Genomic DNA, 17,455 nt, shown 5'->3' with positions numbered 1-17,455 from the left:
CAATCTAAACAGTTATACTGTACAACCTTCCCCACCTATGGATCCACTGGTAATATCTTTTAACCTACTCCTTATCCTTATTGTTGTTTAGATGACAGATTAGACTCTCTTTACACTAACATGTTTATACTATTGTGATAGACAAAGGCAAAGAAGAACAAGAAGAAACTTCCAAAGACAATGCATAAGAAGGGTAATTATGACCAACAAGAACAGGGAGAAGAAATTCCCCTTTCACAAAATGCACCCCAGGCAGATGAGGTATAGTCATTGGTCAATGTTATTTTAAGCTGTTTGTTTATTTTATACTCATTAAATTTTTGTTACAGGTTGCAAGAGAGGCTATGAACCTGAATCAACCACCCCCATAACCCTGCTCCACCCCCAACCTCAGTTATGCCCAGAGAAGAAAGCACCTTGTTGTTAGGCCCCCAACTGCTCCTATCTCGGCTCCACCTTCATTTGGACAACCTACTCCACCATCAGTTCAAGCAGCATCAGGTCTTAGACCATGTGTTCCAACCGGTTAGGCTGTGAACCCGAGGACAACAACTGCTAATGTTCCCTTTCAACAAAGTGCTCTTTCTGCTGAGACCATGGCTGCAGCAAGTTCTGGGACTGCAGCAAGGCTTTTTAAGTTCATTCCTACCCCTGGGTTTATACCTCCGAGGAAGACTTGATATCTGATATGTTGCTGTTAACATAGATGATAAGAATGACTCCTTTTGTTATTAGTTTAAGTGTCAGTGTTTACAAATCTAGAAAATATTTTGGAAGCTTTTAAGTGTTTGTATGCATGTTTAAGTCATTTTGAAACTCTACTAGACTGATGTGGAAGATGTTTAAGTCAGTTTGAAACTTGACAATTTTAAGAAACACTTTAGTTCAAGGCTACATGTTGGCCTTTTTTTTGTTGTTAGAGGGCTATAAGTTGTCCCTTTCTCATGCTGAACAAGGACATGATTGGTTGTTTTGTGTACATGTTTTATATAAGGCATCTTTTGGGTTTGTTTATCCAACATTTTTTAGTAAGAAATCTGTATGACTACATGCTGCCAGAATTTATCAAAGTAGTAACAGACCCTTTTTCTTGGATCAAATCATATTCTCATCTGAAACAACATACATAGTTCTAGAGTAATACAACTTACAATGTAAACAACATACACTTCTAAAAAATAAGACACACTTTGAACCTAGTATCACAGAAGGTTCCTGCTACTCATATGCCTTAAAAAAATTTGGAGATCACAATTACAATTACAAAAGCAATAACCAAAGCTTTAACACTAACGCCGCTAGAACCACTATTAGCATTACAATTTTTAGCTTCCAATTCTAATCCACTAACTCTAGCATCTAGTTCCCTTAGTTTTCCAGCATCAACACCAGCAGTATCAGGAATCTGACTTTGATCTCGCGTCCAACCCTCTATATCAGGAGAATTCCTGGGAAACTCTTCAAACGATGCAACATAATCATCCAACCATGTAAAAAATTTACAATGCAATTTTGTGCTCTATAGAATATACCCACAGCTCAAAAGATGTCACATCGAGTTAAAATCAACGAAACTTAAATTAAATTTCAGATTACCTTGAAGTGTGGACATCCAAAAAATAACCGGTTAGGGTTCAGCTCTGTTGAAGAGAGAAACAAAATAGCATGCGTCCCACACCGACATCGTGGAGCAATGAACTTCTTCTTCTTATTCGGTGCAACAACACTTCCTACAGATACACTTATAGGACTTCTGCCTTCATCTTTAAAAACTTCTCTTCCACTCCCACCAATAGAACTCGACGGTGGTTCGTTGCTGCTGCTCATGGCTCTGTTAGGGTTTTCTTCTAAATGTGAAGGCTAGGGGAAGGGGTTTCATGGAAACCCACCTTTTCAAAAGCAACTGAAACTTTGCTTCCCACTCAAACGACGTCGTTTATATGGTGACTGGGTAGGACAAATTAGCCCCTGTCCATCTCAACACTGACTGAACACATCATCCACCTCATATGACAGGTCACGCACCGAACGAGCCAGCTCAGCGTTTTTCGTCATGTCTCGGCGGAGAAAAACGCATGGGGACCGCCTTGTGTGACGAAAATCGGGGACAGAAACCGAACTGGATCGATTTTATTTTGAGGGGTCGCGTTGTTATTCTTGAAAATGGACAGGGGTCGGGTTGATACTTCACTCTAAAAGTTAATTTCAACAAATCAAAAGCTCTTTATTTTAATAGTATCTCTTCGATCAAGAGTAAAGAGTGTCTGGCTAATTTATTTTGCTTAGAATATACGTGAATATCTAGACTAAATATTTAGTATTCATTTTATTCAAAGCAAATAAATAAGTTGTTTACTAAATACAAAAGTTTTTGGTCATTTATAAAAAATATAATATTTATTAACTATTTTTATCGCATTTAAATCATTCAAGATAGTCACCAAAAAAAAAAAATCATTCAAGATAATATCTGTTAAAAATCTTTTTGTAACATAATTTTAAGAAAAATCTATTGGGATGAAATGTGTATTTATTTATTTTTTTTCAAATTTCAAATCGACTTTTCCCGCTCAGCTATTATCAACGTTTTCATATCTCTCGTACAAATTTTATTTAAAAGAGAATTCATTAAAAAATAGCCACAACCAAACGGGAACTTAAAGGAAGTAGAAACTGCGATCTGGTGCTTAACGCCTCCGCCACCTCTCTGGTGCTTGTGCTTCTGCTCCGCCGTCGCCTCCTCTCGACCCTTGCCCTCCTCTGCTTCTGCTCCACTAGCTCTGCTCTCTTCCTTCTCTTCCCTCAACGGTCAGCAACGTTTTCAAATTTTTTCCTTTCTGTTCATCCACGCTCTGCTGAAACTCGGTTCGGCGAAATTCAAATTCAACAATGACCGTCGAGAACTACCACGTCATCGAGCTCGTCGGCGAGGGTTCCTTCGGGAAAGTCTATAAAGGGAGGCGCAAACATTCCGGTCAGGTATTCTCTCTTCCCATTTCTCTTCTTCATCTCACAGAAAAAGAAGGTTTCCCTCTTCTTTTCATCTCTAATTCTCCGGTTGGTTTCTTGGTGAACTAGACTGTTGCGATGAAGTTCATAATGAAGCACGGTAAAACCGAAAATGATATCCACAACCTCAGGCAAGAAATCGAGGTAATTTGTACCCTAATTTCTACTCATGTTGAAGGTATTCAAGTTTCGGCAGTAATTTGAGGTTGGATGCAACTAGGCTTTATGGTTCTTCGTTATTTGAATTTTTTTTGATTCACTGTATAGTACGATGAATATCGAAAGTAATTGGATCAAAGAGAATTTGGAGTGTGATTGCGTGGACAACTTTTTTTTTCTTTTATCCCCTTTAAAATATATCCTTCTAATATATTCGTTAAAACAAATTTTGCTATTGTTTGAATGTAAGAATTCTTAAGAATAAAACATTTATTATTTTAACTAGCTTCACATATATTCTTATTACTTTACTATTATATATATTTAATTGTTAAAAATATAGTTCCTATTAATATGTTAATTTACTATTTACTTATATATTATGCCAGAAAGAGTGAACTTATGCAGCAAGCATGTTGAATGAGAGTAGAGAAGCTATTCATTACTGTTGTTCCATCCACTCTGATAAATAAAAGATAAAATAATTTCACATATTGGGATGGCATTAATCATGTCAAATGTTATGTGTTTTTCCATGAGAGAAAGTATAAAATGTTTAAATCTAACTTCTCATTTTAATATTCCAAAGATGTTATCCTGTCAATGTCTCTTTCCTCTTTTTTGGTATCCAAAGACTGGCAAGCATCCTCATAAGCTCTTGTTCCTGTTTTGTCTACTGCCAGTTTTGTTTATTTTGCAATTCGGTATAACGACACTCTTTAAAAGCTAAAAGGCCAACTAGAGCAAAACTCTGATTTCCTCAAAGCTAAAAAGAAGTCCTAGTGGCATTATCCAAACAAGCCATAAATGTAAAATGTGATGCATGTGTTGCATGCATGAATCTGATAGCAGTTAATATCAGTTTCTGCTCAATGATTATGTAGACTCAGTTGAGTAATGTATATACTGTGCATCCATTTCAAACTGCTGTTCTGCATATCTGAGGTCTAGCTTAAGGTATTGGGGATACATATGGAGAAACTATTACAAAAATCCATGAACAGATTTTGTTATTGTTTGTTTCCTTGGCATAATTCCTGCTGTTACTAATTACTTATAGACATATGTTTGCTGAATTTTGAGATTGCAGATCTTAAGAAAGTTGAAGCATGAAAACATTATCCAGATGCTTGATTCATTTGAAAGTCCACAAGAGTTTTGTGTTGTCACAGAATTTGCTCAAGTAAGCATCTGTATTTTCTCTCATGTTTGCAGTTCAATGTTTAACTAGCGCTGGACCTGAAGTATTATTATATCTTTTAATGTTATCCTTTCAAAAATGACGACGCTTGAAATCTTGAATAATGGAACCAGCCAATATGATTGATTAGAAAATTGTCATTCTGATTATGTTTTTTTATACTACAGGGAGAGCTATTTGAGATTCTTGAGGATGATAAGTGCCTTCCTGAAGAACAAGTTCAAGCAATTGCAAAACAACTGGTATTTTCTGTATATTTATTTTTTTTATTTCTTTCTTTCTTGCTTGCTTTCCTTATTTTTATTGATTTCCGGATGAAGAGTTTTGGTTCACAAGACCAATAACCGCATTACGTTTTTTGGTTGGATTATGCAGGTAAAAGCGTTACATTATTTGCATTCCAACCGAATCATCCATCGTGATATGAAGCCGCAGAATATTCTCATTGGTGCTGGATCTGTTGTCAAGGTTGGTTTGACTGATTGTATGTTTGTTCCTGTGATGAAACACAAGTCAGAATTTAATCATGATCTTCATCTTGCCTGTTACAGCAGAATTTGCGCAGTATTAAATGGAATTTTTCATCTTTCTGATAAGTACAAAACTGCAACATACACTGTTTATAGACTGCATATATTTGGTAACCTTCAAGTAGCCACCTTCTTGTTTTAGCCATTTTCAACTTTTACATGAAGTTTAACATGTAAAACTTAAAACACCCCTAAGTTCAGGTTATTGAAAACATGTTAGATTCTGTTTTATTTAATGTCTCATAATCCTGTAAGTGGTCTAATTTTAGTCTTAGAAGTTCTCTCTCTTAAGGCAGCTGGGGTGGGGGTGGGTCGGTTGATGTGATCTAAAATGAACTTATATATGAAAATTGAAAATGGTTGAAACAGAGGGAGTTGCTTAGAATTTAACCTATTTGTTATTCTGACCTTCTGATGTTATGGCTTCATTTTCTATAATTAAGTACAGTTGGCTCAAACCTAATTTGTCTTTTTCTCATGAATCTGTGATAGCTATGCGATTTTGGTTTTGCACGAGCAATGTCCACAAATACAGTTGTCTTGCGATCCATAAAAGGTTTGGTTTATGAGAGCTGATTATGTTGTTAAATAGCTGTTTGTTCTAGAAAGTGATTGCAGTACTATCTACATGTTTTTTTTAACAGTTTTAGTGTTACAGGAACTCCTCTATACATGGCTCCAGAGCTTGTACGGGAACAACCTTACACCCACACTGTTGATTTATGGTCTCTCGGTGTTATATTGTAAGTTAAAGATCTGGTGCAAACAATAGACTTCATATTTAATTATTCTTTACTTTGTGTAGATTTTTTGCTACATTTGAATCTGAGTATCTGACATAATATTTGATATTAGGTTAGATATCTCTGCATGATTTAAGTTGGTCATTTTTATTTTGTAAGATATAATCACAGGAAATTAAATCCACAATCCTTAAAAGTTAAAACAGAGAAAAAGGTTGCCATGCATTTGTCCATGTTATTCTTTTATCTTTTGCCATTCTTTTGCTAGCCCAGTTGATTACCTATTTGTTAGAAAATACTCATCAAAATAGCCAATGGATTCACCAAAATTACTCATTTTAAGTAGTCAGTTCTCTTCTTGTTCGTTTGAGCAAGAGGGATATTTTGTATTATCTTTTTTGTCCTTTCTAGTTGTCATATGTTTCTATTTTTCTAATTTCTAATTTTGAAGAAATTTCTAGCTTCAATCTAGCAATTCTTGTTCAGTTTTACTTTCCCTTTTTCAAAGTGTGACATTTCTCTTTGAGCTTTTTTAAGTCTCTTTTCAGCATGTAAAAAGGTGGGTTATGATAACCTGTATTGTTGAGCAGCAATTTCCAATCCTTATCGTTCTATTCACCTTAAGCTGAAGCCAGTATTTTGTGTGTCTAACAGATATGAGTTGTATGTTGGCCAACCTCCTTTTTACACAAATTCTGTGTATGCTCTCATCAGACACATTGTCAAGGTACATTTCTCTAATACTTTAAATTTGTTATGCAATTTCTTGTATGCTGTATTAAATGTGGATTAATTGCTCATTCAATAATCCAGGATCCAGTTAAATATCCAGAGAGCATGAGTCCCAGTTTCAAAAGCTTTTTGAAGGGCCTGCTAAACAAGGTAGCTAACTTGTGAATATTCCTCATCCACTGTATATATATATACATACATAAAATAACATACAAATTCTTTGATTTCTAATATTATTCTGAGCAGGCACCTGAAAGTCGTTTAACTTGGCCTGCACTTCTTGAACACCCATTTGTTAAAGAGACTTCTGATGAACTTGAAGACAGGGTACCTAATTCATCTTTATTTCAGTGGTATTTCCATAGTGGGCAAGTTGTTCCTTGTTAATTTAGTAAAATATTCACTGAACTTGTCTTAGGCATTGTGTGAGATTACCGGCTCACCTGGGGACTGTGATGCTGCAAGGAGGACCATTCAAAATTCAACAGGTCAAGCTTCTAATTAAACTGTTAGTTGATTGTGGACACTTTACTAATTAGTGCACAAGAAATGGTTTTTCAACTGAGTTCACAAATAAATTAGATTTTGGTATATAGGTGTTGGATGTTTTAATTTAAATGTCATACATCAATATTTCACTTGCTAAAACTGAAATCCACTCTTAATTACAATTTACATAAGAAACCGCATATTTTTTCGAGTCAAAATTATATGTTAAAATAATGTAATATAAACTGGTAGTGTGTATTACCAAAGTATCTACTACATTAGCCTTCACTTATTTTTCCCTTTATTTAATTATCTATTTATTTTGCTTCCTTATTAGTTTAATTTGTCACAGGTTGTAACTATCCCAAGTCTGGTTTGTTGGAGCATAATTCTTCTCCACTTGAGAATAAAGCTCTGTTAAAGAGCCCTAAACCAGACAAGGAGAATTCATTAGTTCCTGATGAGTCCCCTGGAATCTCAAATCAATCTGCTATAATAGAGTCAGGTAATTTTTTGATTTCATACACTGTTTATTCTATGAAACTATTTCTTTGCCTCTTGTGACTACCATTGTTTTGTAATCTTTCACAAACTCAGGTTTAATTTTACTTTGAAATTCCTTTTGGTTGAGATGCCTTTTTTTGTGTGTGTAAATCATATTGATTTACCACAGAATTAGCTGATTAGGTGATATTATACATAATAAAATTGGGATAATGCTCATTGTTAATGGACGATCAGATGATAACTTATGATCATATGTGGAAAAGACCTACATTTGTTTGGGCAAAGAAGATAAATTAATGGGAGAGTAGCCTAAAAGTTAAAGTTTAGGAAGATGTAGGAACTCTAAAGATATAATCAAATCATTTGTTTGTGAACACAAATAAAAAGGTTTAATTACTCTTCAACACCAAAAAATGTGTTAAAGTGCTACTTCTATACACTGTAACAAAAACATCACAGTATATATTGAAAATTTTGAATGCACTTGATCTATTCCTATAGTGTAAGAGTTTGGTACCACAAATATTATGTTTAGGCAATAACAGCAGAATAATAAGAGTATAAGAAAGGAAATATAGAATTATGGAAGAGAGAGTAGAAGGAAGAATAGAAGAGAGAGTAGATAAATTCTAGTAGAAAGTTATTATTAGAAAACTAAAACAGTTAAGCTTTCAATACATTTATTATTCACGTTCTTTTGAATTTATCCAGTATGAGTAACTTAAAATTTTAATATTTGATACTCGAGGCCAATTTGGAAATAACAAATAGCACAACCACTACAGATAACAGCTTTTCAGATAAAAATACTTAAGTATAAGCTTCTACCTTTTTGATAAAACACAGCTTCAGCGTACAAGAGTACCCTAACAGGAATTTATTTTTATTACATCCTTTTATTTTTATTTTTATTCTTTTTAAAAATTTGAGGCATACAGCTTTTCTCCATCTATTATGCATTTTGTTCATATAATTGTGGTTTCGTATGCCCCCATATCATGTCAGGAGGGGTAACATGTATGCATTATTGTCATGGAGCGGGTTGAATGCCACATATGCTGGAAAGTGAAATGGACTTTGCCAGACTTTGAGAGGAGATCATCCTGGCATATTACCCTAAGGCCTAGGTGGTTAATTAGACTGAGAACTTATAGATACATATATCTGTTGCCATTACTGATTCTATCCTGATTGGAAAAGCCTTCTTTCTACAAGTTCTTGACTGTGATCATGTGCAACTTATTGCAAATATAGATGACTCATTAATGAGAGAATAACTTGTGAATAAATACCAGTCAGCTGCCCTAGTGGTAGATCATCCTTGTTGCATCTTTTTTCCGACTGTAGGCAACCATATACCCGCTTTATGCTTTTAAGAATTTTCTTACTCTTTATGCGGACATCTTTAGACAATGAATTCAAATTACAGTTTGTTCTATGTTTTTGGGGAAATGGATTGTCCACTATGAATGTAGAAATTGATATTTTTGATTTTGTGTTGACACCTCTAATCTGTGATTGAGAATATGTACTTTTGTGTAGGTTGCCAAAGATTGGATCAACTTGAAAATAACTCTCGAACAGTCAAAGGTGCAAAAATAATTGGTCAAGATAGTGAAGCTTTGGGGCATATTCTTCTACCACTTAAAAAGTGGTCAAATGGATCTCAAAATATTTGCAGGTAAATACACATTGCATGTTTACAGCTACTATGCATTTCATGAATCATCATGAGTCTTATTAAATACTGATTTGGCTTTAATGTCTGGAATAATTTGTTAAACTGAAATGTGGATCCATATCTGTGAAATGTCATGGTATATAGAAATGTGATGGATATAGTCCTATCTCTTGGTTTTCAACTTTTGCATACATATTCCATCTTGAAATCTAACTTATTGTTTTGAATTATAGTGATCAAGTACTCATTGAGGCAAACCAATCACTAAGGATTGTTTCAAATCTTGTTGCGGCTGGTGTGCTAAGTCTTAGTGGGAAAATGGATGAACTTATAACTGAAATTCTTCTATTCATTGGGTCTGTTCTAAGCGTGAAATCCTCTGAACTTGTAGACTTGATAGCAAAGGTATGCATTGAAGCACTTTATCTATCCATTTCTTTCACAATTATGACTGTTTCCTTTATATCTTACAAACTATTTAAAAAACTCCTTGGATCACCACAAATGGTTGTTTGACATGGTTGTTCGAGTCAACTCATGAGCCAACAAAATGAGCTTACTCAAGGTCAGGCTAGGCTCATTTAATATATAAGCTCAAATCCAGACTCAAGCTTGGCTCACAAGCTCATGAGTTCAGCTTATTGAACTGTTAATAAGTCGAGCTCGAGCAAGTTCACGAGTCGGATTGACTCGCTTCCAGCCCTATGTGTGAGTGATTTTCATTTGGAACAATTAGTTATTACTTATTGGGCCAACTTAGTTGGACTTGTAAGGGAGTATCTGTTTCCTACTCTATTTAGTACAGAAGTATCATGGGCACTTACCAAGAATATTAGTTGCCGTCCACAAATGTTCCCATTTAATTGGTGTTAGAATTTTTGTTTGTTACGTGTTTGAAGCTTTGTAAGTACATTAAACATGAAGTTCCTTTATTATTAATTCACCGTTGTTTGGTGCATGGTTTGATGTTAATCTGTTTTCTTCACTTAAGTTGCTAGTTAAACTACAAATGTCTTACATTTTGCAGGGTTTCTCCATCACAAAAGTTTTGCTAGAAAACTATGGGGCTTGCACTTCAAGTTCTTACTTCAGGCACTGGGTTGCAATTGTTGAAATTTATTCTCAGGTAGTCTGGTTGTACCAGTTCTATGTAGTAAATTCACATTAGATTTTAATCTTCTTTCCAAAGTTTAAATTGTGGGCTTCAGGTCAGGGAGAACTAAGATATCCTTAATTAATGAATAACGTGAAGCTGATATTGATTTGATGTACTGTTCCGTGACTGAATAGACAAAATATTAGCCCTGATTTTATGTTGATTTGAAACTCCTAATCCTCATTACATGATTCAACCCAAAAGAAGAAAAAAGGGTAAACTTTAATGGCAATTTGCAATCTATGCTATAATATAATATCTTTGCCTTGAGTGACACTCTCAATTCATTTTGTTTTATGATCAAAGTTTCTGGTTTTCTTTTAAATGTTTCACTATATGGGATGCTGAGGAATGTGTATTACTTTGCATCATTTGCTTTTTCCTTTATTTTCTCTCATTTTTTCATTAGTTTTGGTTTAGAAGGATTCCTTGTATTTCCCACCTGTAATTTTATGTACCTAAACAATTCGTAAAATTAAAGAAGGCAACAAATAGAATTAGATATATGGAAACTTATACGGTGCAGTAGGATACTGTGGGATATTTTTATTTTTATGGTATTCTAATACACAGCTAACCACTTAACCTCACCTAACTGGAGTATTTTATGTATGTTTCCTCATTCAATGCTAATGACCTAAATTGGAATAAAAGAAGAAAATGGAATTAAGCTAGATGGAAAGATCCTGTAATGGTCTGTTCTTTCCCTTCTTACTATAATGTCAGTGATTAATATATTTTGCAGATTGTAACTTCAAGCAGTGAAGCATCTGGAAGGGTACTGTCTGAGTCTAGTGCGTGCATTACAGTCATGCTATCTAGAGTTGTTAAGGTGCTTAGATCATCTCAAATTTTGGATCCAGATACACATAATGAAACTGTTGGTAGAGTCTTAGAACATGCTAAAACATCTGGTCTAGTAGACAATTTGTGTCTGTGCTTAGCCACTTCAGGTTCGAGTCTCATCTCAGGCTCTTCGAATATGCTACGGGCTGCTACTGAAGCATGCAGGGCTGTCTGGTCTTTTATTAATGCACTGGATATATACTTTATGAAAAAGAGTTCCCCTTTGTTTCCCATAAACGCTTTGTGGAATCATTCGTTGAATAGGAAGCAAATTATGGATCATGGGCGAAGTCCCTTGGCTGTTACAGATACCGCCCAAATTGTTGATGCAGTAACGAGAGCATACTTGAGATCTAAAGCTGTACAAGTTGCTGTTTACTATTGTTTTCACCAGCGTATTGAGTTTGCCATGAATTGTAGTCTCCAGGTACTTTGTGCATGTTCTGATAGAACTTATTTGCAAATGGCAATTGTAGATAATAGGTCAACAGTAATTAATTTTTGTATTGCTTTTTTTCTCAGCTTTTGTCAAGGTGCTGCATACACAGCGGTACTGTTGCAGCTCTCCTTTGTGGTCTACCTACTACCCTTCCGGTGACTACTCTTGTTAGTGGTGGTGGTGATGGTACTATTATTTCAGAGATATTCTCTGTTTTGTCATTATGTATTAACTCTGCTAACAAAGATGCACAGAGTGGGGAACCGAATAATATTCAGTGCAAATTATCATATCCCTCTGCTTTGGTTCGTCATTCATGTCTCACTCTTGCAATAATTGCACAATGCTTAAAGTCAACTGGACGAAATTCAGCAATTTTTATGCTGACTACCTCACATAAGAAGCAGTTTGCTAGACTATCATGTCTAGCCCATCATATGTCTTCAGATGACAAGGCAAAAGCTTCTCAAACTGCATCAGCATTTTTGGCTCTGGCGTCCATTTTATTTCTTGAATCTGGGGCTTCAGTTGAGTCTCAAATAGCTGACATTGCTATGCCTTTAATCCCTCGAACTTTTGCTCTGTGTGACCATCTTAAAATTTCTTCTTGCAAAAAGAATGACAATGAATTGGATCCTGACTACCTAAGTGGGAAGCTTTCATATTGGCAAGGGGTAAGAGATGGATTTGTTGGTCTATTAGATTCCAGACTGAAATGGGGAGGACCATTAGCTGTTCAGCAGTTTTGTGCAAGTGGTATCCCTCTTCTTCTTATTGGCTTATTAGGCAATGATGTTTTAAATGAGGCACATGGAAATGAGTGCCTGAATGATAGAGTTGGATTATCTCCAGTTGGGGTTGTATGGACTATTTCTTCGATCTCTCACTGTCTTTCAGGCAGTGCTTTGACTTTTCGCCATATTTTAATTAGAACTGAACACATTAAGCTCATCACCAGCTTGATATGTGATGTTCATATTAAGTTAGTAAAAGGCTGGATTGGACCTGGTGGAGGACGAGCAGGAGTAAGAGAACTAATAAATGCAGTAGTAGATCTCTTAGCATTTCCTTTTGTTGTGCTGCAAAATGCCCCTGGCCTGCCATCATCAGCCACTGCTTCTGTGAACAGTGGGTTTCTACTCAACATTGGTTCACCTGGTCAGAGAGTCTGCTTGGAGGACAAGGATATGGTTAAGGCCATACAAGAAGACATGAACAAATACATTAAGATCCTTGTGGATGTAAATTTATCTTAATACTTTAACTCATAAGCTGAATTTCTTTTAGTGACTGTTTGAAGTAATAGATATTCATTTCTAGTCAAATGCTTGGAAAATATTAACTGCTTTTAAATTTTCAGGTGGGTGTGCCTGTTATTATCCTTCGATGCCTAGATCATATGGAGTTGGCTGACTTGGGCAGACCTGTTGCCTTCCTTGCCAAAATGGTATTCCACCGGCCTTTAGCAATTCAACTTGTGAGTAAAGGACTTTTGGAACCAAACAGGATGAGAAGGTTATTTGATTGTTCAGGCCCAAAAGAAGTTACACTGGACACACTAATGATAGTTTCTGATCTTGCTCGCATGGACAAGGTTAGTTTTTGTTCCTTATAAGTTCTTTTATCAACTACAAAATGCCAAGTCTGGTCCCTTGTGCCTTGTTTTTATTTGGTTTATTGTATGGCAAAGTATATGTAGTTAAGTACAGAAAAAGTGAAAGATATAGATATATGATTGCATGCTATTGAATTTGTAAGGAAACTATGAGAAGTTTTATTTTTGTTGCCTCTAATTTGTCGTTCTCAATTGTAATCAGGATATATTTCTTAAGTATTTTTTTGTTATCCAAAATTTGGTTTAGTGTGAGAGGCTACTTGGGTTTCGCTATACTTTTGAAGAAAGACTTTTTGTTCTCCCTATTCAATGTCTCAGGTTATGCTTTTTATTTTTGATGTGTATAGTCTATTCATCTCTCTTTGCTTAATTGCTTTAGGATGTCCCTCGTTGATACTTCACAAATTTATTATTGCTTTCTCTTTGTGGTGTCCAGCGATTCTATGAGTGTATCCAAGGTGCTTCTATTTTGGAGTTCTTAAAAGATTTTCTTTCACATGAAGATCCCAATTTCCGTGCCAAAGCTTGTTGTGCTCTTGGAAATATGTGTCGTCATAGCGCCTATTTTTACAGTTCATTTGTAAGTATCATGAATAATAAGTAATATAGTATTGGTTTTTCTGTAGTCATAATGGACACACAAGAAAAACTTGTTTCTATCCAAACAGAGAAAGTAATATTATTCTGTTTGATCAACACAAATTTCAGAATTTGTTATCATAAGAATAGTACTTTTCCAGATAATATATTGAATTGGAATTTCTAGGCAAGGCACCAAATTGTTGGCCTCCTGATCGATAGGTGCTCTGATCCTGACAAAAGGACACGAAAGTTTGCTTGCTTTGCAGTAAGTTTTTATCAATATCTCCAGCAGTTATAATGCTCATGTTTTTAGCATTTATTTTATTTGAGGTGAAGTATTTTGACTTACAATAATCTTGTGCTACATAAATAAAATTTACAATATAAGTAGACGTAGATCTGTGGTATGTGCCAACCAATCGTAGATTGTGTTAAGCTGATTGTAGATCGTGGTAATAATGTGAAGTCTATTTTAGTTAAGCCATTTGTAGAATGTGGATTATGTTGATGTTAATAGATGATTATTTTTGTTAAAGTTACATAATATCTTAATTGTGTTTGTAATTTAACATATTTTGTTTTAAAATAATTAAATCTTAAATGTTTAAAATAGGTTTTAACATTATTCATATAATTCATAAAATTAATGAATATAATAAATTTGCACAAATTTATCAAAACTTTGGAATCATATGACTTAAAGCAATAGCCAATATGAATTTGTTAATAATGATCACTTGCAAAAAACAAAAATCTAAATTTTCTAAACTAAGAGTTTGAACATTTATAAAAGATAATACTTTTATATCTTCTTCCCATTCGAGGCGTTAATGGTTGACACTCCTAAGAAATCAATGATTTTTTGCCATAAAAGAGTATATTTTTTGTTTGAATTTATCTTTACCTATTTCCATTTCAGATATTTAATAGTTCCTGTCAATAAAATCAATTTGAAACAGTTGTTCGTGGCATAAAATTATACTTGTTTTTAGAGCAGATTTCAAATCTTTCCATGTTTCTTACCAAAATTTGGTGCACCCTTTTTTTTTTTTTTAACATTCCTTTTGATTTGCTTTCTGCAACCTGAAAACAGATTGGAAATGCGGCTTACCACGATGATACATTGTATGAAGAGCTGAGAAGATCTATTCCTCAGTTGGCTAATGTACTGCAGATGGCAGAGGACGACAAGACTAAGGTAAATGCAGCAGGTGCACTCAGCAATTTGGTTCGACACTCTGACAAGCTTTGTGAAGAAATAGTGTCCAAAGGAGCGATTCAGGTGAAGTTCTTGCTGCAGTTTATTACTGTTTCTAAATTTTTGTGATATGAATTAAGGAGCGATTCATCTTTGGCTTAATTCATAAAACCTGGAAATGCACCACAGAAAATAAAGTAGTTTTCTCTTTTTGGGGCTTGAGAAAATAAACTCTGTGTGTGTATATTTTTTGTAAACAATGGTATAAAAAACTCCAATAAGATGCATTTGCAAATTCCAATTTTTAATTCCATTTCTGGCATCTAGAATTGAGCATGGAATTCTGAATTTCAATTCCTATCCCATGCGCCATTTCTTTCAAAAAAAAGTATTAAGAAATGAGTTTTATTGGTCTGCATTCAAGTGCTACTATGTCTACTATTTTCATTAAAATGATTAGCATCTTGATGCATTTATCATTCATAATTTTATGTGTAAAATGTCTCATACGGTTTTTAATCTGGGCAGTCTCTGTTGAAGTTAATTTCTGACTGCGCGGTGTCAGCCCTAAATCCAAGCAGGAATGAGTTAGCAACCGAATCTCCAATGAAGATTGCTCTCTTTTCCTTAACAAAGATGTGTGCATACCCACTTTGCAGACGGTTCATTCGTTCGTCACCTTTGTTCCCTGTCATTCGAAGTCTTAAACAGTCACCGGAACCAAACATTGGCAAATATGCTAACATGATCATTGACAAAGTTGCCGAATCATGACATTCATAGTCTAGATGGCATTTGGCAAATGCATTGAAGTTATTGAGTAATTCTATCTTAAACACGTAAGGGCAACACTGAAGAGATTTTCTCGTCATATGATGGAGAGAGGTCAAAGGATGTCAATCAAGTTAGATGATTACGCTCGTACATTATTTAGTTTAAGGGAGCCCCTAGATCTTGGGATTGACATAACTTAGCCGCCCTTTGGGGTGTCATTGTATATAATATGATCATTTGCACATGTATGATGATTTTTACATCATGAAAAATACATCTACTTATAGATATTATATATTCCCTTCTCTGCAAACCCAACACACACAAAAAAAAAATGATCTACAATGTATTTTTATCCAAGCTATTGTCGATTTTTTGTTTAGGTTTTTGTGCACTAATATCATTTAGATGGCAAAGTAGTTAAGGAAGACGGATTCATGGCTATTGCTTTAGTATCTAACTATCTATGGTGATGGTGACTTTAACCATCACCACAAAAGTTAGTTCATGGCGGGTGAGTCCAAAGTCTTATAAGGCATCTATTTTAGCAGGTGTTGGTCCCTTGATATGGGATTTTTTTTTAGGTATTGATCTCACGAGACTTATAACGCAGCATCCTCTCTAAGAGATGACATACTAATCGCTCCACTTTGTGGCACTTCACTCAGTGGTAATTTACTCGGTCTTTTGCTGGTCAAAACCCCTAGGTAGTCCTTTCCAGATGGTTGACTCTCAATGAGAGTACCAATGTAATGAGCTATAAGATCTTGAAAGAACTATTACTACAAAAACTAGCTCTTTATAACGCATTTTTTTAATTGTTGGGCTCTTGTTAAGAGACTCTTTTTTAGGTATTAGTTCCACTAGACTCAAAACATAATTGAAGAGTGAAATATATAAATTTATTGTTAACTAGAGTGAGAATCACAAGAAGAGATAAATTAATTATACTATATAGCATATTTTAATAAGTATTATATTATTTAAAGATTGATTAGATAATATATAAATTAATGTTAAATTTGAATTATTTATATTAAAATTATTTTGTAGAATATTTATTTAATAATTTGTATATAATTTTATATAATTATTCAACTAAAAATAAGATAAATGATTTAAAATATAGTTTATTAATTTAAAATTTTGAGCCAATGAGTTATAACTCAAATGACATAGTCTTTCTATACTCAATTAAGAGGTCGCGGGTTCGAGTCTCCTATCTTTGATAAAAAATAAATAAATAAATAATAATTTAAAATTTTGAATTCATTTATTTTTAAAAAGACATAGGCTTTTTTTTATTAGAGTTGTATAAAACTACATCTTCATTTGTTGCTTCTATTTAATATAAATTAAAATATAGTTTATTAGTTTAAAGATTTGAATTTATTTATTTTTAAAAAAGACATTGGCCTTTTATATTAAAGTTGTACAAAATTACATCTTTATTTGTTGCTTCTATTTGCTTTAATTGTCCTACTTTGTCTTTTTATATGGTGTTATTTGTCTTGCAAATAATTAAAAAAAATAATAAGAATGAGAAATACCAAAAATATAATATATTAATTTTATAATTATGATATATTTGAATATATCTAGTAAGAAGATGTGGCAAATTTAAACTTATTTTTCTTTAGAAAAATAAATAAGAATAAAAAATACCAAAAATATATTATAAAATTATAAATTAATTTTATAATCATGATATATTTAAATATTTTTAAGTAAGAAAATGTCATATTTAAACTTACTTGGAGGTTGAAAGGGTAAGATAGATATACTATTAATATG

The 17,455-nt window shown here is 33.9% G+C and overlaps 1 protein-coding gene across 2 annotated transcripts; it reads left to right on the top strand.

The window, feature by feature from the left end:
* The first annotated feature begins 2,621 nt into the window (after nucleotides 1-2,621).
* FU (kinase family with ARM repeat domain-containing protein) lies at nucleotides 2,622-15,974 on the top strand. Of its 2 annotated transcripts, XM_088485955.1 has the most exons (22): nucleotides 2,622-2,979; nucleotides 3,079-3,153; nucleotides 4,259-4,351; nucleotides 4,537-4,611; nucleotides 4,745-4,837; nucleotides 5,392-5,455; nucleotides 5,558-5,642; nucleotides 6,297-6,369; nucleotides 6,456-6,524; nucleotides 6,621-6,701; nucleotides 6,793-6,862; nucleotides 7,216-7,368; nucleotides 8,913-9,051; nucleotides 9,285-9,456; nucleotides 10,079-10,177; nucleotides 10,953-11,480; nucleotides 11,576-12,733; nucleotides 12,853-13,086; nucleotides 13,544-13,687; nucleotides 13,874-13,954; nucleotides 14,783-14,971; nucleotides 15,416-15,974. In XM_088485955.1, the coding sequence occupies exons 1-22, from the start codon at nucleotides 2,890-2,892 to the stop codon at nucleotides 15,659-15,661; spliced, it is 4,011 nt and encodes a 1,336-aa protein (XP_088342081.1). In that variant the 5' UTR covers nucleotides 2,622-2,889; the 3' UTR covers nucleotides 15,662-15,974. The 2 variants fall into 2 exon arrangements, with proteins under 2 accessions (XP_088342081.1, XP_088342082.1); XM_088485956.1 differs by lacking the exons at nucleotides 13,544-13,687; nucleotides 13,874-13,954; nucleotides 14,783-14,971; nucleotides 15,416-15,974 and adding an exon at nucleotides 13,355-13,514.
* The last annotated feature ends 1,481 nt before the right edge of the window (nucleotides 15,975-17,455 follow it).

The sequence above is a fragment of the Arachis ipaensis genome, chromosome B4 (genome assembly GCF_059453495.1).
Source record: "Arachis ipaensis isolate K30076 ecotype BB chromosome B4, ASM5945349v1, whole genome shotgun sequence".
Classification (NCBI taxonomy): Eukaryota; Viridiplantae; Streptophyta; class Magnoliopsida; order Fabales; family Fabaceae; genus Arachis; species Arachis ipaensis.
This window is presented reverse-complemented; position numbering and strand designations above follow the sequence as displayed.

Bases quoted from the DNA above. Each gene is read 5' to 3' on its own strand.
- FU (XM_088485955.1), top strand. From the start codon at position 2,890: ATGACCGTCGAGAACTACCACGTCATCGAGCTCGTCGGCGAGGGTTCC. The intron at 3,154-4,258 runs GTAATTTGTACC...TTGAGATTGCAG, and splicing joins ACCTCAGGCAAGAAATCGAG to ATCTTAAGAAAGTTGAAGCA. The intron at 7,369-8,912 runs GTAATTTTTTGA...ACTTTTGTGTAG, and splicing joins ATCTGCTATAATAGAGTCAG to GTTGCCAAAGATTGGATCAA.